The sequence below is a fragment of the Lissotriton vulgaris genome, chromosome 4_1 (genome assembly GCF_964263255.1).
Source record: "Lissotriton vulgaris chromosome 4_1, aLisVul1.2, whole genome shotgun sequence".
Classification (NCBI taxonomy): Eukaryota; Metazoa; Chordata; class Amphibia; order Caudata; family Salamandridae; genus Lissotriton; species Lissotriton vulgaris.
In genome coordinates, this window is record NC_141691.1 from 12,941,597 (window position 1) to 12,965,226 (window position 23,630).

Consider the following 23,630-nt stretch of genomic DNA (forward strand, 5'->3'; position numbering starts at 1 on the left):
ATAGGCAAGAGAGTTTCAGAAAGAAGCAACAGGGGTACAGAAAGAGGCAAGAGTAGTGCAGAATGAGGCAAGAGAGGTGCAGAATGAAGCACAAGAGGTACAGAAGAAGCAAAAGGGGTGCAGAAAGAGGCAAGAGAGGTTCAGAAAGAAGCAAGAGATGTGCAGAAAGAAGAGAGGAGTGATGAAAGAGGCAAGAGAGGTTGAAAAATAGGAAAGAGAGGTTGGGAAAGAAGCAAGAGGGGTACAGAAAGAGGAAGAAAGGTACAGAAAGAAGCTAGAGAGATGCATAAAAGAGCAGAGAGTTGCAGAAAAAGGCAAGAAAACTGCAGAAAAATGAAAAAGCGGAACAGAAAGAGGCAAGAGAAGTGCCTGAAGAGAGAAGAAGGGGGCAGAGAGAGGCAAGGGAGGTACCAAAATGAGCAAGAGTGGTGCAGAAATATCAAGAGAAGTAATAAAAGAGGCAAGAGAAATTGAGAAAGAAGCAAGAGAGGGGCAGAAATAAGCAAGAGGGGTACATAAAGAATCAACAGAGGTGCAAAAAGTAGCAATAGGGGTGCAGAAAGAGGATGAAAGGTACAAAAAAGAAAGAGAGGCACAAAAAAGGAAGAGAGGTACAGAAAGAAGCAAGAGAGATGCATAAAGAAGCAAGAGAGGTACCGAAAGTAGCAACAAAAGTGCAGACAGAAGCAAGAATGGATGACGTTACAACACATTCATTTACAACGCATGCACTTACAATGCAGTTTTCACATCGCAACATCCACTAAAACGCATTCCATCACATCGCATGACATTACATCGCATTTTCAAAACTACCTTTACAACGCATTCCATTACATTGCATACTACCTGTACAACACATACCATTACAATGCATACCATTACATTGCATTTTAGGTGAGTATTGGATAGTATAGGGGTAGAAATTACTATTCTAACTCCAGGGGGTGCAATAGTAGGGTAAGTGTTGGATAGTATAGGGGTAAAAAGTACTACTCTAACTCCAGGGGGTACAACGATAGGGTAAATGTTGGATAGTGTAAGGGTTAAAAATTACTATTCTAACTCCAATGGTAACCATTGTAATGGTATGCGTTGTAGTGACATACGATGTAGTGTCATGCACTGTAATGGTATGCATTGTAATGCCTGCATTGTAGTGTCATGGGTTGTAAAGGATGTTACAATGTAATGCCTGCGTTGTAAGTGTAGTGCGATGTAATGGTTCTTTGTAAAGGTTGTTTCCCAAGAAGCAAGAGAGGAACAGAAGGAGGCAAGAGAACTACAGAAAAAGGAAAAAGAGGTGCAGAAAGGGGCAAAATAGGTGCACAAAGAGAGAAGAAGGGTGAGAAAGAGGCAAGAGGGGTACACGAAGAGGCAAGAGAGGTGAAGAAAGAGGCAGGAGGGGTGAAATAAAAATCAAGAGAGGTGAACAAAGAGAAGTATAGAAAGAACCAAGAGAGGTATACAACGAATTAAGAGGGGTGCAGAAAGGAGAAGAAAGTTACAGAAAGAGAGGTGTAGAAAGCAAGATAGGTGCAGAAAGAAGCAAGGAATGTGCAGAAAGACGCAAGAGAGGAGCAGAAAGAAGCAAGAGAGGTACAGAAATAGGCAAAAGAACTGCAGAAAAAAGAAAAAGAGGTAGAGAAAGAGGCAAGAGAGGTGCGCATACAGGGATAATGTTGCAGGAAGAAGGAAGAGAAGTGCAGAAAGAAGCAAAATCAGTACGTAAGAGGCAAGAGCAGTGCAGATCGAAGCAAGAGAAGGTTAGAAAGATGAAAGGAAAGTACACAAAGAGGAAGAAAGGTACAAAAATGCATGAGAGGTGCATAAATAAGCAAGAGAAGTGATGTAAGAGGCAAGAGAGGATCAGCAAGAGGCAAGCAAGGTATAGAAATAAGCAAGAGAGGTATGGAAAGAAGCACATGAGGTGCAGAAAGAGGGAAGAGAAGTATAGAATGAGGAAGAAAGGTACAGAAAGAAGCAAGAGAGCTGCAGAATCAAGAAAGAGTGGTACAGAAAGAGGCAAAAGAGGTACAGGAAGAAGCATGAGAGGTGCAGAAAGTATCAAGAGAGGTGCAGAAAAAAGTAAGAGAGGTGCAGACAGAAGAAATGAAAGTGAAGAAATAAGCAAGAGACGGTGAGAAAGAAGCAAGAGAGATGTAGAATAAAGCAAGAGAGGTGTGGAAAGAGGAAGAAATTTACGTTAAGTGGAAGTGAGGTACAGAAAGAAGCAAGAGAGGTACGGAAAGATGCAAGAGAGATGCAGAAAGAAGCTAGGGAGGTGTAAAAAGAAGCAACAAAAGTGCAGGCAGAAGCAAGACAGTTACAGAACTGTAGAAAAAGGAAAAAGAGGTGCAGAAAGAGGCAAGAGCGTTGCACAAAGAGGGAAGAAGGGTACAGAAAGAGTCAAGAGGGGTGCAGAAAGAAGCAAGAAAGATGCAGAAGGAGGCAAGGGGGATGCAGAAAAAAGCAAGAGAGGTGAAGATAGAAGCAAGAGAGGTGCAGAAAGAAGCAAGGGAGGTACAGAAAGAAGAACAACAGGTACAGAAAGAAGCAAGAGAGACACAGAAAGAAGCAAGAGGGGTGCAGAAATAAGCAAGAAATATACAGAAAGAATAGAGTGGGGTACAGGAAGAAGCAATTAAGGTACAGTAAGTGTCTTGAGGTTTACAGAAAGGAGCAAGAGAAGTGCGTAAATAAGAAGAATGTTGCAGGAAAAAGGAAGAGAAGTTCAGAAAGTGGATGAAAGTCACAGAACGAAGAAATAGAGGTGCAGAAAGAAGCAAAAGAAGTTATGAAACAGGCAAGAGAGGTGCAGAGAGATGCAAGAGAGGTGCACAAAGAGGAAGAATCTTGCAGGAAGAAGGAAGACAAGTGCAGACAGAGGAAATGGAAGTGCAAAAGAGGAAAGAGAAGTGCAGAAAGAAGAAAGAGAAGTGCAAAAAGAGGAAAGAAAAGTACAGGAAGAAGAAGAAGGAAGGTACAGAAAGAAGCAAGAGAGGTACTGAAAAGCAAGAGAAGCAATGCCAGAGGCAAGAGAGGTACAGAAACAAGCATAAGAGGTGAAGAAAGAAAATGTGAGGTGCAGAAAGAGGCAAGAGAAGTACCGAAAGAGGAAGGAAGGCACAGAAAGAAGCAAGAGAGTTGCAGAAAGAAGCAAGAGAAGCGATGAAATACGCAAGAGAGTTTCAGAAAGAACCAACAGTGGTACAGCAAGAGGCAAGAGTGCTGCAGAAAGAGGCAAGAGAGCATCAGAATTAATCACAAGGGGTACAGAAATAAGCAATAGAGGTGATTACATAACCAAGAGAGGTTGAAAAATAGGAAAGAGAGGTTGAGAAAGAAGCAAGAGAGGGCAGAAACAAGCAAGAGGGGTAGAGAAAGTGGAAACAAGGTACATAAGGAAGCAAGAGAGGTACAGAAAGAAGCAAGAGAGATGCTGATCAGAGCAAGAGAGGTACAGAAAAAGGCTAGAAAACTCCAGAAACATAAACAAGAGGTGCAGAAAGAGGCAAGAGAAGTGCAGAAAGCTCAAGAGAAGTGATGAAAGAGGCAAGAAAGATTGAGAAAGAAGCAACAGAGGGGCATAAATAAGCAAGAGAGGTGCAGTAAGAAAGGTGCAGACAGAAACAAGAGCTGTGCAAAAAGAAGCAAGGGATGTGCAGGCAGAAGGGAGGTGCAGAAAGAAGCAAGAGAGGTGCATAAATAAGGAAAACAGATACAGAAAGAGGCAAGAGAGGTGCATAAAGAAGCACAAGAGGTACAGAAAGAAGAAAAAAGGCACAGAAAGAGGCATGAGAGGTGTATAAAAAAGCAAGAGGACTGCATAAAGAGGAATAAAGGCGCAGAACGAGGAAGGGAGGTGCAGAAAGAAGCAAGAGAGGTACAGAAAGAAGCAATTGAGGTGCAGCAAGAGGCTTGAGGGGTGCAGAAAGGGGCAAGAACAGTACATAAAGAAGGATGTTGCAGGAAGAAGAAAGAGAAGTACAGAAATAGGCAATCGAAGTAATCTAAGAGGCAACAGAAGCACGGCAAGAAGAATAAAGGTACCGAAAGAAGGAATAGTGGTGCAGAAAGAAGCAAGAGAATTGTTGAAACAGGCGAGAGAAGTTCAAAAAAACACAAGAGAGGTGTAGAAAAAAGCACACGAGATGCAGAAAGAAGCAAGAGAGGTGCAGAAAGTAGCAACAGAAGTGCATAAACATGCAAGAGAGGTACAGAAAGAGGAAATAGAAGTGCAGGGAAAAGGAAATAGAGGTCCAGAAAGAGGCAAGAGAAGTGTGAAAGAGGAAAGAAAAGTGCTGAAAGAGGAATGAGGAGTGCAGAAAGAGGAAAGAGAAGTAGAGACAGAGTAAGAAAGGTACATAAAGAAGCAAGAGAGGTGCAGAAAGAAGCAAGAGAAGAGATGAACGTTGTAAGAGAGGGTCAGACAAAGGCAAGAGAGTTGCAGAAAGAAGCAAGCGAGATGTAGAAAAAAGCAAGTGAGGTGCAGAAAGATGCAAGAGAAGTACAGAAAGAGGAAGAAAGGTACAGAAGGAAGAAAGATAGGTGTAGAAAGAAGCAAGAGAATATATGAAACAGGCAAGAGAGGTTCAGAAAGAAGCAAGAGAGGTACAGAAAGATTCAAGAGTATTGCAGAAACAAGCACAAGAGGTACATGAAGAGGCAAGAGAGGTTGGGAAAGAAGCAAGCGAGGTGCGGAAAGAAGCAAGAAAAGTCATGAAAGAGGCAAGTGAGGTTGAGAAATAGGAAAGAGAGGTTGAGAAAGAAGCAAGAGAGGGCCAGAAAGTAGCAGGAGGAGCACAGAAAGATGAAAAGATGTACATAATTGAAAGAAGCAAGAGAACTGCATAGAGAGGAATAAAGGTGCACAAAGAGGAATAGAGGCGCAGAAAGAAGAAAGAGAGGTACAGAAATAAGCAAGAGGTCTCTCCCTATCTTCCAGTTGTCTGGGGGACAAGTCTTTGGAAGAGACGCTGCTGCCAGGTGGGGATGGCACCCCTTCCCTGGCTGGAAACTCTGGCCCATCAATTTTACCATTTGCATCCCCAACAGGCTCCACCACAAGATATGGGGCATTTCTTGCTTCTACCCAGGCCCTCAGTGCCTTTTGGTAGTCTTCCTTTTTAGAAATGCCTGGTGTAGCAACTTTCAATTTCCTGCAGAGATACTTGAGCAGTTTCACAGTGTAGGTTTCCAACCTCTCTACCCCAAAATCAAGATCCATAGATGCAAGAGATGCTGGTCTACTCATGGTAGTAAACAAATGGGAGTTTTCAGTAACAAACTAACAGTCCAAGGAAAAGGATTCTAATTTAAAAAGTATGTGGTCGCGTTTGGTCCGCACTCACTAGTAGCGTACACCAATCACTGTATATGAAACACAAATGCAAAGTCCAAATCCTCACCGCTGACCACCAATGTTAGATCTGGGGGTCTCTAGTTGGCAATTGGTATCACCTTTGTCCAAATAGGGACCCTTACTTCTAAGTCAGGATGAGGGGATTACACTCCTTAATAACCTCTGCTCACCCCCTTGGTAGCTTGGCACGAGCAGACAGGCTTATCGCAGAGGCAGTGTGTTACGCATTTGTGAATATACACAGTAATACAGTGATAACATTACAGATGGACACAACACAGGTTTTAAAAAAAAGAAGTATTCTTTATATAGACTTAAACACAAGACCACAAACAACAAAAATCCACAATACTACACATAAGATTACTTAAAGGATGATTGAAGTCTCTTAATTCATGTTGTTGGTAAATGCAACAAAGTTCTCAACAAAGTACCTGGATGCATAACGCAAAGTAAAACAAAACGCTCGCAAAAGTGGAGATGCGTCGGTACTGTGATCCGGGGGAACGGTTGCGTCCTTCCTCAATCCTTGTGCAGAGTAGGGGACTCGTCATGAGCCTTACCAGAGTGAAGGTGATGCGTTGATTCTCAGCTTGCAGGCCTGTTGCGGTGAGCAAGATGGCACCCTGATACGTTGCAATGATCCAGTTGAGATGCGAGAATATGGCATCCTTGATGCAGCGATGCATTGATGCCCTGGCAGCCTTGCAGCGACACTGTACTTTGGAGCCGCGACAGGCCGTGTGACACGCTTCTCCTGTGATGCGATGTTGACTCTCTCGATGGTGTCAGGCTTCTCCGGTGATGCGACAGCAGGCAGCTTCAATGAACATACGCTTCCAGGGAGATGGGGCGAAGGCTCGCTTTTCCGGCGTTGCGATTATTTTAGCTGCGGCGGTGACACGCTTCCTCTCGATGCATCGCGCTTCAAAGTCCCAGCAGCATGCAAGTGACTGGAGTCAGAATTCACAGCAAGGAAATTCAGGAGGGAGCTGGAGGTGACGTTTTTTGGCCCTGAGACTTCAGCAGGAGGCAAGCACAGTTCAAGCCCTTGGAGAATATTCTCTATATGAAAGTCCTTACAAAGTTCCTTCTCCTTTCCCTTGGCAATGAAGCAACCACTGCAGTCCAACCCAGCAAACAGCACACTGGCAGAGGGGCAGTACAACTCCTGCAGCTTCCTTGGTTCTTCTCCTTGGCAGAAAGGTTTCTTATTCCAGAAGTGATCTAATTTCTTGGGAGCAGGGTCCCAATATTTATACCCCAAAATCCTTTGTTCTCTGAAGGTAGATAGGCCTCTGCCTAGTCCAAACCAGTTCCTGAACACTTTGTTTACATGACTCTCTTCTTCCTTTCACTGTGCAGGGCACTTTGTTTACATGACTCTCTTCTTCCTTTCACTGTGCAGGGCTGAGACAACAGACGCCCCAGAGGAGGTGGAGCCAGCACAGGGGAGGATAGATACAGCTCTGGGGCACTCTGTTGACATGATTCCTCCTTTCCTTTCACAGTGCAGGACAGAGACATCAGACAAGGCACAGGGGATGGAGACAGCATTGTAGAAGGAATGCCTAGCCCTATTCAGGTCCCAGGTGCACTCCTCCCTCCCATCTGGATGTAGATCTCCCTATTCACCACTGGGCTGCCCCAGCCTGTCTCCTGGAATTCCCCAGCCCTGTCACTCACAAACCGAGACAAGGAATACACAACTCAGCAGAGGCAGGATCTAATGGTTAGGCAAGCCAATACCTACTTTCTAAAAGTGGTATTTGCAAACACAGAATATTAAGATAAACTTTACTAAAATATGTTTTTTCTTATTCTGAGTTCAGGCATACTAAATTTAAATTTCTACCATGTTCCCTGAGTCAGTTTGGATTACAAGCATGTATAATCTAGCTGCTCATTCTGGCCTATGAGAACAGGTAGCCTTCAATAGTGAAAAACGAAAAAGGCTGTAATTCACTATTAGAACATGCTACCCGCATCAGAGCATGTCCTACCTTATACATACAATGCACCCTGCCTTTGGGCCTACCATAGGGGTGTCTAATATGAAGCAAAGGGAAGGTTTAGGGACTGGCAAGTAGATGCACTTGGCCAAGTCGACATGGCAGTGCTAGACTGCACAGAGGCCTTGCAATGGCAGGTCTGAGACACACTTTACAAGCTGCTTCTGTGGGTGGTTAAACCAGTGCTGCAAGCTCACCAGCAGCATTCGATTTACAAGCCCTGGGCACACATGGTGCACTGTACTAGGGCCTGACAGGTAAATCAAATAACCCAATAATGGAATAACCGATCACTACATTAATTTTACATAGGGAGCACTTACACCGTGGCACTGATTAGCAGTGGCACAGTGCCCAAAGCATAAATCCAGCAAAAATATATAAAACACAGAGGAGGCAATCCGTCAAAATGGAAGAGAGACTCACGCCAATGATGGCAGGTGTAACAGCCATTGAAGAGAGTTTTGTGAACGCCAAGGGCCTCCTTCTGGGGAAGGCATGATTAATTCTTTAGGGAAAATTGTTGCTACTTTTGCAGCCCAGACAAAGCCTAAACAAATATGAATAAAGTCCTTAACCATGCTTTTTTGGGACGGGCAAGAAGAAGGGTCCTTACTGCCTGCCATTTTTTAACAAATTTGGAAACATGTTCTTGAGGGTACTACTCAGAGCTTAGTGGGTGTTTCAAGTTTTGAGGAGAAAGCATCTCCTCACCCAATGGGTTGCAAATCACATCCTTAGTGGATGAATTTGTATTTTCTAGACCCTCCCCAAAATCATGGCCAAACTGGACCTCAAGGACGCCTATTTTACTATTCCGATGGCCAAGGTTCATCAACGTTTTCTCCAATTTCTATGGAAGGGTCGATTGTACCAGTTTCAAGCTCTACCATTTGGTCTCTCTTCCGCACCATGGTGCTTCACAAAAGTGATGAGAGCCGTTGTTTCCCACTTAAGATCAAGGGGTGTTCGTCTAATTATCTACCTAGACGATATTCTGATTATGGCACAAGAAAAATCACACTTAATTCGAGACCTGGATTTTACTATGAAACTCATAGAAAATCTAGGTTTCTTCATAAACAGGGAGAAGTCTCACCTGACTCCCTCAAATCCTTAGAGTTTCTAGGCTTCACGGTCGACACCACCCGTTGTCTCCTTCTTCTTCCTTCGAAAAAAATCTCGAAAATAAAGAAGCAAATGAAACATGCTTTAAGCAGACAGTCTCTCTCCCTCAGAGACTTAGCCAGGTTGCTAGGTCTCCTCTCATCTTCAATTCAAGCAATTTTTCCAGGGCCACTCAATTATCGGGCTCTTCAGAGGGTCAAAGCGAGAGCTCTGAGGTTGGGCCTTTGGTACGGAGACCAGATTTCTCTGGACTCAGACTCTCGTTCAGAATTGATTTGGTGGCTAAACAATGTGGAGGCTTGGAACGGCAAGGCCATTTTTGGCTCTTCCCCGGAATTTGTACTGGAATCGGATGCCAGCCTGCACGGCTGGGGTGTTTGCCTCTCGGATATAAACACTGGAGGACTTTGGTCTCAAGAGGAGTCTCTCCACCACATAAACTATCTGGAGCTGACGACCGGACTTTATGCTCTTATGAGCTTCAAAAATTCGCTTCAAGGAAGGTCTGTCCTTTTGAAAATGGACAACATGTCGGCGGTAGCTTATATCAATCGCCTAGGAAGCCCGAGGTCTGCAGACCTCTCGGATCTAGCAAAAAAACTTTGGATGTTTTGCCTAGAGCACAAGATTGCTCTAAAAGCAGAATACCTTCCGGGCGCTGCCAACTCATCCGCGGATTGGAACTCCAGTTTCCTTGTGGATTTCAGCGATTGGAAGCTGAACCCTTTTGTCTTCAGGACCTTGAATCACATTTGGGGCCCTCTGGAGGTGGATCATTTTGCAAGCAGACTCATCTCCCAACTTCCAGAATATTTAGGCTGGATGCCCAACCCTGGTGCTCGGGCATTCAACTCCTTCCTCCAGTCATGGAGGGATGTCCGGGGATATGCCTTTCTCCTCTTTGCGATGATTCAGAGAGTGTTGCAGAAGGTGAGACAGGAACAATGTCTCCTCACTTTGATAACTCCCTTCTGGCCCTCCCAAGCGTGGTTTCCAACTGCTCTGGAACTAACTTGCTGCATTCCTTTTTTAATCCCATCTCTGCAAGATCTTCTGACAGATTCAGATGGTCGAATACATCCCCTTATTCTCAATCAGACTTTATCCCTTCTTGCCTGGAAGGTGTCAGGAGATCTAACGAAATCTCGGGACTTTCGGACACGGCTTCAATTCTCCTCAAGGAGTCTTGGGCACCAGGCACACATTACAGATACAATAAAATCTGGAAACTTTGGGTTCGTTGGTGTTTGGAAAGGGACCTGGATCCCTTGGAGGCTCCTATTGTTGACGTGACTAATTTTCTAGTCAAACAATTTGAAAAGGGACTTAGTTATAGATCCAATAATTGCTTTAGATCGGCAATTTCTGCAGGACATACCCTCGTTAAATAACAATAGGACATATTTTAAACAACTACTGTATATGTAAACTAAATCTCATTACGTTATGCTAGTGGTACAATTTACACAGTTTCTTCACTAGCTGACATCTTAAACCTTCAGTAATGTTACCTACAATGTGTAAATCAAACTAATTATTTTCTCTCCATTTTATGCAAAACACCCATTCACTCGGTCAATGACTCCCCTGTGATAACTTCATCATCCTAATCTACCCCGATCCCTAACCCTCCTCATACTTCCATTATTCCGGTGCATTACCCACCCAGCGCGTTGTTCACTTTTCTTATCCTTATACCTCCCTTTGCTGAACTTCCTGATGCACTGTTCCGACTTCTTGCACCAGAATTGATATTTTTTAAATTTGATCACCTGCACTGCTTTTCTTGGAAATCTTACACTCATTAAAAACCTCTCAGTAAACTTTGTCCAGCTCGGAGCTCGGCACCCTCGGTACCCATATGTTAGATGGGACCGCACTGTACAGGGGTTGATGCTCTAATCTTCCTCCGCCCTTCCACCACTATATTTAGCATGCTGAAGCGACCGCGCAGCCGGTGCGCCACTGGCACACCGCTGGCACGCCAAAGGCATGCCCGTCTGCGCCCTTCGTTGCCCGGAGCACGTCCAGAGCCAGAACTCCTAGCCGAACTAGGTCCCATATATACGGTAGGCAAAAACTGCTCGACCTGCGAGGAAACACATTTACATTTAACAACTTACTCCCTCAGAGCCTGGGTGGGGCCGTGACTCACTGCACTACCTGCTCCTTTCACACTAATCCTGATTGTTCCCTGATCCCTACATCCACAAATATGCTAGGGAAAGGGCGGGATGCTAACGAGTCTGCAATTCAAAAAAACGGAGAGAATGGCTGCAAGGATAAGATCTCATACAGGACCATCAAGAACTCTAAGGCAACATCTATGGTGTTCACCAAGAGTCTTCTGCTAAATGCCCATTCAGTAGTTAAGCATAAACAGGAGTTGGAAGATCTAATCCAACTCACTACACCAGACTTAGGGCCATATGTATCAAGCCTTTTGTGATTCGTTAAGGCCAAAATTCGTGGAATTTCGGCCTTAGCGAATCGCAAACGGCATTTATACCGATTTTGGAATGTATTAAAAATTAGCAAAATAAGGAATCACAAAAAAATTGCATTTCTGTCAGGTCCCAAACTAAAGGGTCTACTAACAAGAAGAAAGTCCAACAATATCAAACAGCAATGGTGGTTGCCGTATTGTCCAGATTGATAAAGCAGCCTGGAGTACGGAATCGGATCCAACATGGCGGCGGTGAATTCCATAAGAATAAACGAGTCAGCGCTCTAGTCAAAGCGGCAGCGCTGATTGAAGCAGGTGGAACGCACAGAGAACTGCGCACTTTACCTGAACCGTGAGAGGAGCCGGAGGTGTTTCCAAGCGTCGCGTTAGTTTAGGGCCAAGAACTTACGCGTCGCGAGTTCGGAGGAGAAGTACCCGAGTTCGGAGTTCATAGCAAAACCAGTAAGACTGTTCCTTGTTATTTGTTTCGAAAATAGTGTTTCTGTGCATGCTCGCTGAAAACTACACTTATTCGGAGCGTGTGTGCAGAGCCTCAGACAACCATTTAAACTAGAGCCAGCCCAAGTAATAAATGAAAATTCCGAATACAGTAGAAGTAAGCACAACAGCGTCTATGGTGTTAAGTCATTAAAAACAATTACACGGCAGTGAAGTAACTGTAGGTAATTAGCTCCCAGTTCCAGAATAAATAAAAGACGACAGTGAAGTAACTGTAAAACCAACGAGAAGATTTCAGGTGAAGAAGAAGATTTATATGTACTGAGGCTTCAGTTTTCTATCTCTGTAAGTGGGTAACTATAAGAAAAGTATAGATAAAAGCTGAAGGAGAGAAGGAATAGTTGGCAATATAAATTCCTTACATTCCAGTGCATCATTTTAAAAGAGTAGAAGAACCTGAAGCATAAGAAGAGAAAGTAAAGGCACACAGCTACTGAGTAAGTTTAGAGTATTATATGAAAGTATAGTGCAACTGAATAGAGAGTTAAGAGAGAGTTATATGCATGTACTTATTTGTTTCAGCACGTCACAACAGTAGCACAGAAGAAAAAGAAGCTCATTAAGAAGCTGAAGAAAAAGAAGATTACAATGTGTGCATTCTCTTCTCTGTCCAATTCCCCTTTCCCTGTTGGGTCTCTGCTGGCTACGCATTTATATATTGTGCGTGACCGGGGGAGTTCTAGCGAGGAATTGGGAGCTTGCGTCGTTCTGCTCCTGTGTCATTTAGCCAGCGACAGAGAAGAGCTGGTTCTGACAGTTTCCCTATTTTGCTTAAGCATTTAAGGAATCACAATTTTGTGATTCCTTAAATGCTATGTATGAAGCTTTTTAGAATTACGATTTCAGGTTTAGAAATCGCAAATTACCATCAACTTGTAGTTGGTGGTAATTTGCGATTTCTTGTAAATATGCACAATTGTGCATTTGTGAGGGTGGCATATGACGTACATACATGCCCATAGGGCATGTATGTGGCCCATATTCACACACATGTAATTTACAGGGGTGCAGCAGGGTGTCCTTGAGACACCCTTGCACCCTTGAAATAATTCTCAAATTGCGATTAGCAAATTGCGAATTCGCAAATTGAGAATTATTTCACAGTCATTGCTACGGGCCTCCTGGCCCATAGAAATGAATGAATTCGCAAATACGGAATAATTGGAAATCGCTAAAAAATACTGATTTTGTACATACATACCATTTAGCGATTTCTAAATAGCGATTCCTTAAAATTCGCTATTTAGAAATCACAAATGGTGATGATGATACATATGGCCCCAAGTCTTTGTGACTGTAACCTGGACTGATACCACATCAGCGTCAGATTGGAATATCGCTCTACCAGTAGAGTATACTTTCCTCTCACAGGACAGGGAGATAAGCAAAGGGGTGGCATAGCGATTTTTTACCACAATCATTTAAGTGTACGTGGAGGCGATCTCTGCTTTGCCTACAGAAGCACTGCATTTCTGCATACAGGTAAATAACCTCTCGTAATTCCAGAGGGTACTAATATACCGTCCACCTGGTACTAAAGCAGACGCTTCTGACCCCCACTTCCTCACAATTCTTGGGGATTTTAACTACCACCTAGAATCCAAAAATAACTCTGACACCATCAGACTACTGGATAAGCTAGAGGCCTTTAGCCTAAACCAACTTATAACTGTACCCACCCACCAGGCAGGTCATATATTAGACAGGATTTATACAACTAATCCTGATAACATTCTGACTAACCTGTTAGCCCTGCCATGGATAGACCACAAGGCTATTTATTTTAACATCAGAGTTACGCAGCCACATCTCTGTACACAGGACAAATCTTCTAAGGTACACAACAGGCGCTGGAATAAAGTCAAGAGTGACCATTTTCCTGCTACGCCAGAAACAGATGAAAAAGCAGCAGCCCTGCAGTTCAATGGCTGGTTACCGTCAGCAGATGATCAGGTTGCACCTAAAAAACTAGTGACAGTAAAGAGAGTCAAGACATCATCACCCTGATGCACCCCAGAGCTTAAACGCCTAAAAATCAACTGCAGAAGATCTGAGCACCTCTGGAGACTACAACACCTCAATGAAATCCACATAAAATGTTGCTATTCTACAAAATAAGGAGGCAATCACTGCCGCAAAAAACTTTTTTTTACAGCCAAAATAAAGGAAGCGAGCAATTCCGCAAAGGAACTGTTTAAATCTGTTAACATGCTAGCCAAACCGCAACAGGACAATGCCTTCAAGCCCGATCAAACTTTGTGCAATAAACTTGCCGGGTACTTTCAAGACAAGTTGCAAGGAATCTACAATGACTTCCTAACTGTCCCAGGACCTCAGGACATAAAAGCACCAATGGGACCTACCCACTGTAGACTAGCCTGCTTCCAGACAATAACCAACGATGAAGCACAAAAACTCCTGTTTACCATAAAAACAGCTTTACCTATCGAACCCTGCCCTCCCTTTATCATGCATCAGGTTGCTCACAAGATTTGCGACAATCTCATCCCCTCCTCTACCAAGTCCTGGAATCTGGCTACTACCCAGAAACCTAGAAGAAAGTATCAATCACACCCTTTGTGAAGAAATCCAATCTGTACCCTAATGAACCAAAAAACTACCGTCCCATTGCTGGCCTACCAATTGCAGCCAAAGTCCTGAAAAAAACATCTGAATATAGTGCTGACTGACTATTTGGATGTTAATAACTTGCTGGACACCTCCCAGCATGGCTTCCGTTCATGCCATTTCACCGAATCTGCCTTAATCCTTGCTACCGAAGAGATTCTTAGGGTGGTGGACAAGGGGGGGGGGGCGGTCCTCATGGTCCTGGACCTATCAGCTGCGTTTGGCACCGTGAACCATACACTTCTGGTGCAGTGGCTGAGGGACATATGGGCAGAGGGGACCGCCTTGGCCCTCCTGTCCTCCTTCTTGGAGGCAAAAGAGCAAAGGATGTTCTGGGATGGCCTTAAGTCAGACAGCTTCTATCTTCCATGCAGTGTTCCACAGGGGTCCTCCCTTTTGCCCGACAATGTTCAACCTCTATGTCACCCGACTGGCTAAAGTTATCAGGAGGCGTGGTTTCATCCTAGTCTCTTATGCTGATGACTCACAACTAGTCATCTTTGTCACCAATCAGTCTGAGACCACAGCAGCCAGGTTCCATGTCTGTCTTACTGATATAATGATCTGGATGAGCCATAGTTTCCTGAAAATAAATACAGACATGACAGAGGTGATGGAATTCAGTCCGGGCCAGCCCCTGTGGAACAGGTTCTGGTGGTCAACTAAGGCCGGAGAATGCCCCAGCCTGGTGAACAAGGCCAGGAACTTAGGGATCATCTTTGATGATAAACTGAACTTTGTCACCCAGGTAATCAGCCTCACGTCATCCTGTTTTCTCCTATTAAACACTCCGAGAACATTTTTTCCATACATCTCTCAAGAGCTGCAAAAGACGGTGATGGCAGCACTTTTTCTATCCAAGCTAGACTATTGTAATACCCTATTTTTGGGCTTTGACAAATTCCAACTGAGAATAATTCAGTCCTTACAAAACACCACAGCAAGACTACCCTTGGGCATACCCAGAGGACAGTCAATCTCTGCCGGAAATAAATCACTCAACTGGCTTCAGATCAAACAGCGTGTAGAATTCAAGTCCCTCAGCCTTGTACACATGGCAATATTTGGTGGTGGTGTTGAGGATATTAAAAAATGATTCCCCTCATTCTTCCCTCCAGTGCTCTTAGATCTGCCAGCCTGGGACTCACTAAGATCGCAAAGACCCGACGTGCAAGATGGGGGGGCAGGGCAATATCACAATGTGTGGCAAAGCTCTGGAACAAATTGCCACTATCTATGAAGCTTCAACCCAACCTACTGATTTTCAGGAAGGACCTGAAAACCTTGCTGTTTACATCTGCATCGGCCTCCGTCAACCATAGTGCACCATTCATGTCCACACACCCAGCGTCAAGATGCCACGCAGTTCGAGCACTATATAAACATAAACATAAGACATGGGTATGTTGGTGCTTTCTAGAGAGATTTGGATCTTGTTGAGGCACCTATGGTTGTAGTGACTTAGCTATAGAACGCTTAATTGCTATAGGTCTGCAGTCTCAAATGGCCATGCTTTGGTAAATGGAAGGAGTGTTGGAAAACATTTCATGGTAGTGTAGACTTTTTAAGAGTATCAGATGAAGGAGACCCCCTAATCCTAAATAAGAGACATTTTAGGATGTGAATCTGGTTCGGAACGTATTTACTTCCTGGACAAGTAATATATTTCTGAGTAAGAAAATGCTTTCAATGAAGATAGCTTCTTGCTTGTCTGATTTCCTGTTGACGTGTTTTGAATGTTAAAGATTTTGAGGTAAGCAACAGAGTTTATGATGCCTTTGGAGTGAAGTTTGAGATCATTAGAAAGACTGAAACAATGTCTGATACGATGTTTTATCCCGACTTGTACAGGAGATTGTATGTGATTGATTGTATGAAGTATGATGCCAGAATGAGTGTACATCGCCCAGATGGATTTAATCAAGTTCTCATTTCTGTTATAAAACACTTTAGAGTGGGCACCTGTGCGACGATCATAAGGTGGGTTAAATAGACTATGCAGAATCACCTAAAAATGTATTTTTAAAAATTATAGTGCTTAGCGTTTCAATCCCTATGTTTTTGGCCTTTCCCAGTTGCAGGTCTTTGGCCAGCCCAAACAAGTGAGTTATAATTGTCCTCGGGAGACTGAGGGGAACACTGAGTGGTAGGACATTTGTGCTGGTGCAGTGATTTCAGCCAGAAATGTGAGGAAAATTCAATTTTGTGTGCTAAATTTGGGGTTTACTGGGGATTCTGGGTAGGAAAACATTGGGTTATCCACGCAAACCCTACTCCCTGGGCTCCTCCGGGTGTCTAGTTAAGAAATGTCTAGGTTTGGTAGGTTTTCATAGATGACCACTGACCCCGGGACCAAAAACACAGGTGCCCAATAGCAAAACCAGGTAATTTTGCGATAGATGATTCTGATGTCTCCATAGTACATTGTGGGCCCTTCCCTGCTGCAGGTACTTGACCCACCCACACAAGTGAGGTAGAATGTTTTGGGGGAATTTTGGGGAATGCTGGTGGGGTGGTGGCTCCCTGCAGATTCCAGAAGTTTCCATCACAGAAATGAGAGGACATTTTTTTTTTTTACAAAGTTGAGGTTTCCAGTAGATTCCAAAAGATTATGGGTAACAGAACTTGGCGGGAGACACACAAGTCATCTCATCATGGATTCCCCTTGGTCGAGTTTTAAAAAGTTTATAGATTTGCTGGGTTTCCTTAGGTGCCGGCAGAGCTAGGGTCCATAATCCACAGCTAGGCTCTTCGAGAATAAACGGTCAGTTTTCACTGGAAAAATATGATGTGTTCACGTTGCATTTTGGGCGTTTCCTATCACAGGTTCTAGGCCTACCCACACAAGAGAGGTGTCATGTTTATCTGAGACTTTGGGGAATGCTATGTGGCATGAATTGTTTGGCTCTCCGCAGAGTCCAGAACTTGCCATCACAGAAATGTGAGGAAAATGTATTTTGTTTTTACAAAGTTTGAGGTTTGCAAAGGATTCTGGGACATAGAACCTGATGGGAGCCAGTAGAGTCACCCCATTATGGATTTCTGTGGATATCTAGTTTTTTAAAAAATGTGTAGGTTTGCTAGGCTTCACTAGATGCTGGCTGAGCTAGGGTCCACATTCCACAACTAAGCACATTTCAAAGAAAGGGGCGTTTTTTACAGGAAAAATGTGATGTGTCCATGTTGCAATTTGGGCCATTTCCTGTGGCAGGCACTAGGCCCACCCACAGAAATGTGGTAGCATTTATATTGGAAGACGTAGGAGAACACATAATAGCAGAACAAGTGTTATTACTAGTTGACTTTCTTTGAATTTCTGCCTTCCAAATGCAAGAAAATTTGTAAAAAATAAGTTATTTTGAAAAATGACCTCCTATTTACATGCTAGTATGGGTACCCACAATTTTTGGAGATTTGCAAATAACAACTATTCTGAAATCTTTATTTTGTTCCCATTTTGGAACTATATAGATTTCCTTAGAACCTATTTTTCACTCTTTAAATTTTACCAGATCAATTGAAAAATGACTGCAAGATGCAGCTCAGTTATTGGGTCTGGGTTCCTCTGGTTCTTGGTGAAACTACAATTCCTATATATACCCACAACCATAAAGGCCCAGATAGATATATAGATATAACGGTATATTGCTTTAAAAAAAACTGTCATACTTAGAAGAAGTTGCATGTGAAAATGTTAGCTCGAGTGGTAGTTTTTTCAACTCAATATCAATATTTTTTATTTTCAACTGTTAGATTCTATAAAAAAACCTTGAAGGACCTACACAAATTACCCTTTTCTGAATTCAGAATTTTGTCTACTTTCCATAAATATACAGCTTTCCAGGCTCAATTATTGCATTTGTACCAATTTCTACCACTAACTGAAAGAAGGTTGAAAGCACAAACAAATAACAAAAATAGGCTGTCCCAGTCAAATGACAAAACTGTGTAGGAAATGTTGGTTTTTGTGATCTATCTGTCCCTGAAATCTGGGAAGAGAGTTATTTCAGCACCACAAATCCTATGAAGATACCATTTGGAGGGAAAAAACAGATGCTTTCTTCCGCAGAATTTCGTTCCCATTTGAAAAAAAACAATTGGCTGTGTTTTGGCTAATTTCTGGATCCCCTCCAGGGGAATCCACAAATACTGGGTACATTTAGAATCCTCAATATGTTAGAAAACAAATGGCGCAAATTTGGCATGGATACCGTATGTGGACAAAAAGGTACTGGGGCCTAAGCGCAAACTACCCGAAATAGAAAAAAAAGGCTTAGTACGGGGGAAAGGCCTAGCAGCGAAGGTTTTAATAAATTTCAAGACCACTCTATGAGAGGGCATATGACAAGTCAGTCCTTCTGGAGGGGTAGCAAACTAGAGGACATCCTTATGGCTGCTGATTGGTTCAACCTGTTACCATTACCAAACAGTATTGTAAACTGATTGAGCACATGTGAGATGTGGTTATGCGGAGCTACCAACATGCATAAGGGTAGCTTCTGATCTTGTAATGATTATGCCAAGAGAATCTGAATTTTAATAAAGACATGGAGGCTAACATTTTCTCACACTCCCATCCCTGGAATTGGATGAAATGTTTGGATAAGGACATAACAACTAAAAGAAGGTAAACAAAATGTAAAGTATTAATAATTTAACAATTTATATTATGTTCATTGAACATGTTCATATGCTATTAGTTTTTGGGCATGTAATACAATTAACTGTAGAGGGTGCACTAACATTCCTCTTTAATTTCAGATAATACCTTGGTGATCGACTCCACATGGATTTCCACCACCTGGAAGATTCTGCGGGCTGAGTGTTTTTCTCACCATGGTCTGCAATGCAGCTTATTTGTTATTTAAGGAGTTTTTTCAATTTCTTGTTGTGACTATACCATTCTGGTTCTTTGTGACGTATGATGAAGGAATTTGGACTGCATTTTAAAGAAGCAGATTGTACTGTGAGAAGCCCTAATATGGACCAGCAGTATTCCGTCCTAAAACAGTTTTCTTCATGATGTAATACTTCAAAGTGGCTAGGTGGTGTTTGCCTTAAAGGAATAGTGCATATTGTTAGCCTCTGTCTCTTTTATGAAATTCAGATTCTCTTTGTGTAATAATTAGGAGAATCGATATTCCGTACAATATAGATTTGTTGTGAGTGTAATTTACAATGTGGATTTCTAGTAGATATTATTTACAATGTAGATTTCTTGTAGACATCATTTACAATGTAGATTTCTTGTAGACATCATTTAAAATTTAGATTTCTTGAGGACGTCATTTACAATGTAGATTTCTTGTATATATTCTTTGCAATGCAGATTTCTTGTAGACATTGTGTGGGCACAGACAAAGAGCACTGAAAGCAGGAAAGCAACACATTTGAGAACATGGCCTCTGGCATGAGTCTGAAGGAAATGTATGAGGAGTTATTTGATCCACAAAAGTTTCTCCAGATGTATTTAGAACAAGACGGTGACTATGTGGAAGATTCAATTAATCAACTGTATCCTGCTTACTTGAGGATCTTATCATCATGTGAGTACTCTCTGTGTCACTCCTCACCACATAATGAGTGGTTCATGCCTCACATTTAGTTGGCTGTGCCCCAACTCATCCACAGACAATATATTGATCCATTTCAAAGAACAGTATTGACAAATATAATTGTTTTAATTGAGTAATTCTGTTTTATATTTCAGATTATTCCATTCTGCTATCAAATTTAAGAAACCTTGTTTCAGAATTTGGCTTTGTTCAAGCTTAGGGCATTAACGCCTTCTTTGGGACACATATGACTAGAATAATAACCTTTTTAATCAATTCATTATGCGCTGTAATGTGCAAGTAAATATGTAATTATCATACACATGCCCATACTGCAGTCATTGGGAATAGTGTTTTGAACCGAAAAGCTTTCACAAATGAATTACCAACACATTTCTGTGCTGAATGTGTGTTGCACCCACAACAAAGGGACAGTTAAGGTTTCCCTGCCAGTATGATGAGCAAGGGAAGTGATGTTTTCTGGTCTGGACCTTTGGGTCACAAGTGTGGTCTGAATTTGGAATCCATATAAATCCATGTCCTTCCCCTTCACTTTGCATTTATTCACCTGCGCTCAAACACTGAAGGAGGGTGCATATCCAGCATATGTAGTTTACACACCTTCTGTCATGAAACAGTCAACACATGCTCCTCTCTGCAGACATCTAAGTACAGTTTATTGGAATGCTTCTCTAGATGACAAGGTATCAAAAAGACATTTTAATCAACAAGTTTATTGAATGTTTCATTTCTGTCAAAACAACGTATCCTGTGTATCAATGCTGATGCAAAATACGACATATGCAAGTTACGTTTATGCATAAGTATAATTTACACCTGCCTCACCAATTCATAACTCTTCATCCCTTATGTATGGGTGTACACGTTAGAGGTCACTCATGATGTCCACTAGTAAACATGTTTTCTTATCCTGACCTTAGCATGTGTAATTTGTACATCTTATACCTGCATGCATGAGTATGTCCAGGAAAGTTCTGGAATTTGGCTTTTTGTTTGGATTAGATTTTTCATTTTGCAAACAGATTATTTTCTTTTCTGTCTCCTCTCCTGAACTCTCTGTGATTGCCACATCGTTTGATGCAGTTTGTCTCACTGATTGCAGCACTTAGCTCTTAATCATGCAGGAATATCTTTCACATGGGATTTACCCAACAGCCCTAGTGCACATTCCTGGGATCATTCATGTCTAAATTAAGTTCAGAACTACATCCACATAGACAACACTGGAGACAGTAGTTTTCGATTACATATATCACATGTGTTTGCACCAGTTTGACTCTTTTTCAATTTGAAGTACTTCATGCTACTCTAGAGGCATAAGACAGAAAACAGTCCTTTGTAACCCAGACCCTTTGTTCATGGACAGTATTCCCTTGATGTAAAAAGAGACATGTTTATCAATTACAGACCTGCAGAAAGAACTGCTGCTCCTGGGGAGGCTCTAGATTTGGCAATATTGGGACAGGAGTCTGGCACGTGTCATACAAAATTTGAAGCCTTTTCTGTGAGCCCTGGAGCAGTCAGTGGTTACAGGGCAGTATAATGTGTGTGTCCTGGTGCAGTCAGTGCTTGCAGGGCAGTTTCTATGTCTGGATCCCGGTGCAGTCAGTTTCTTGTGAGGGTCATGGGGCAGGCAGTGGTTACAGGGCAGTAACCTGAGTGCCCCAGGGACAATCAGTGGTTATTGAACAGTTTCCTGTAGGTTACTAGGGCAGACAGTGGTTAAAGGGCAGTAACCTGTGTGCATCCTAGGGCAGTCATTGGTTACTCATCTGTTTCCTGTGTGGGTTCTGGAGCAGCCAGTGGCTACAAGGTTGTAACCTGTCCACATCCTGGGGCAGTCAGTGTTTACAGGGTAGTATCCAGTGTGGGCCCTGGGGCAGGCAGTGGTTACTGAGCAGTTCCCTGTGGGCTCCTTGGGCAGTCAGTGTGTACAGGGCAGTATCATGTGTGGGTCCTGGGACAGTCAGAGGATGTGGTGTCCCAGGACTATTACACTGTTGCACTGCACTTAAATATCCCGGCCACTCCCTTTAGGCGCTTGTCCCTCCATGTGTCCAGGGGAGGGACCCAAAGTCATACGCCTGGGGGTTAAGAGCTTTAGAAGCTTAGAATACAGTAGGACAAGATATCTCTCAACAAACCTACTGTCTGTTTAAAAAAAACGTAATATTTTATGTGACAAGACAAGAATAAAAGGGGATTCTCCAAGCTTATCAACACTAATCAATCCAAAGATGCGTGGTATTTAGTAAAGGGATTTCGGCGCCTCTTGGTGGAATAGCACAAAATATGGTATTTGAGAAGTATATTAACGGTGCTCAAAGGTGTGGAGAACCACTAAACTCCACAATCATAAAGCCTGAGCTTTATACAAAATATACTTCACTCCCAAGCACACGTTACATGTTATGAATGGTATTCCCAATTAAATAAAGAAAGATTGATTTTTCAAAAAACAAAGTGTAAACATTTTCTTTTTGTTCTTTCTTTTCAAGATTTTATTCTCGTGTTTTGTCACTAAAGGGCACGGTCCCGCGACTTCATCAAGGCTATATCTTTCAAAGTGTTGAGATTTGAAATGTGGTGATATTTCCAACCCACATAGGGGTTCCAAATTGTGTTGCGTTTCTCCAGAGATAAGTCAAGATCCAATTATCGTTTGCTATTCGAGTAGGATTCTTCAATGCACAGTACAGCACCTGAATACGTCCTGTCAGCTACCGAGTGCGATAGGAAGCTAATAGGACTAAATAATCATTCGTGAGAGGTGCTCAGACAGACGGACATGTGGGTGGACAGACATACAAACTAAAGAGTCATGTCTTCACTTTTATTTTTAAAATTCACTAGATGTGATACCTTCTGCAGCTGAAGTCAGAGGGAGTTTTCCAAAAATGCAGTAGTTTGGACTACTTATGTTTCTGAAGTGGAAGGGGATGTTGAAGTGTGGCGCTGGCCACTGAGATCACTCTGCCTCCTAATCTGGGTACCTGCTGAGGAGGGGTGACCAGAAGGGATTGACTCTCTGAGCCCTAGCACTTGAATCTGTCAGCCAGAAAATATGGGGTGTTTTATAAGATTATCCTATAAACTAGGAGTAGTGGACGAGGAAAACAGTTTATTGACATTGGTCAAAATCGTGTAGGATATGAAGACCACTTTCTACGGTGCAGGGAGTGAGAGCAGTGCTCTGAACTAGGATGTTTTGGAAAATACCAAATAGTGAATTTTATTTTAAAATAATTTGGTTACTTGGAGAAAAATTGATAGGTTTCAAGAACAATTTACACTCGTGTTTTAGAACACTGCAGTTTTTCAAGGACCCAGTTACCGCACTTCTCAAGTTTCCAAGAGGCACAATTGTTCACACTCAGCACACCAAGCTTTCACAGTGGCCTTTCTATACAGACTCTGTTTAGTCCACAATGGAGCTTAAGGGAAATCCTCTGGCAGAATCCATAATTTCAGAGTTCCAGACTAAAATGTAAAGTACCTTTATCATCAGTGGGCATGGGAAGAGTTGTCAGGGACAGTCTGACTCTTTAAGCTGCATGAAGTTGACTTTGAATTATGGGAATCTGACCCTGCGGCAGAATTCAGGAATAAATCCACTTCTCCTGTATCCTTAAAGTGAACTAGATATTAATATGAAATTATTCCCCAATGTCCGCCTGGAGTCGCACAGTAGCAAATGTTGCACTAGGAGAACCAAGGCATTTCATTTTTGAAGAGGACATGTGAGTTCTGCCTCAGCATACAACACAAAATATAAAATAGGCTTGGGAAACTGATCAACACATCTGGTGTTTCCCATTGTTTCAGTTAACAGTTGTAATTCCTCTCCCTCATGTGCATTGCAGTGTTTGGCAATGGCCCCTAGTATATTTTGCTATTATATAAAAAGTTATCAAAGTCTGTATTATGGATAGTGCCCTGAAGGTGTAACAGGCATT

General features: G+C 42.6%; 1 protein-coding gene across 1 annotated transcript in view; it reads left to right on the forward strand.

The window, feature by feature from the left end:
- The first annotated feature begins 19,496 nt into the window (after window positions 1-19,496).
- Window positions 19,497-23,630, forward strand: part of LOC147718216 (nicotinamide N-methyltransferase-like) — a 90,992-nt gene continuing 86,858 nt past the window's right edge. Inside the window, exon 1 of the mRNA XM_086967169.1 lies at window positions 19,497-19,644. Within this exon, the coding sequence (XP_086823295.1) occupies window positions 19,497-19,644 (148 nt within the window). The remainder of the gene's footprint in view (window positions 19,645-23,630) is intronic.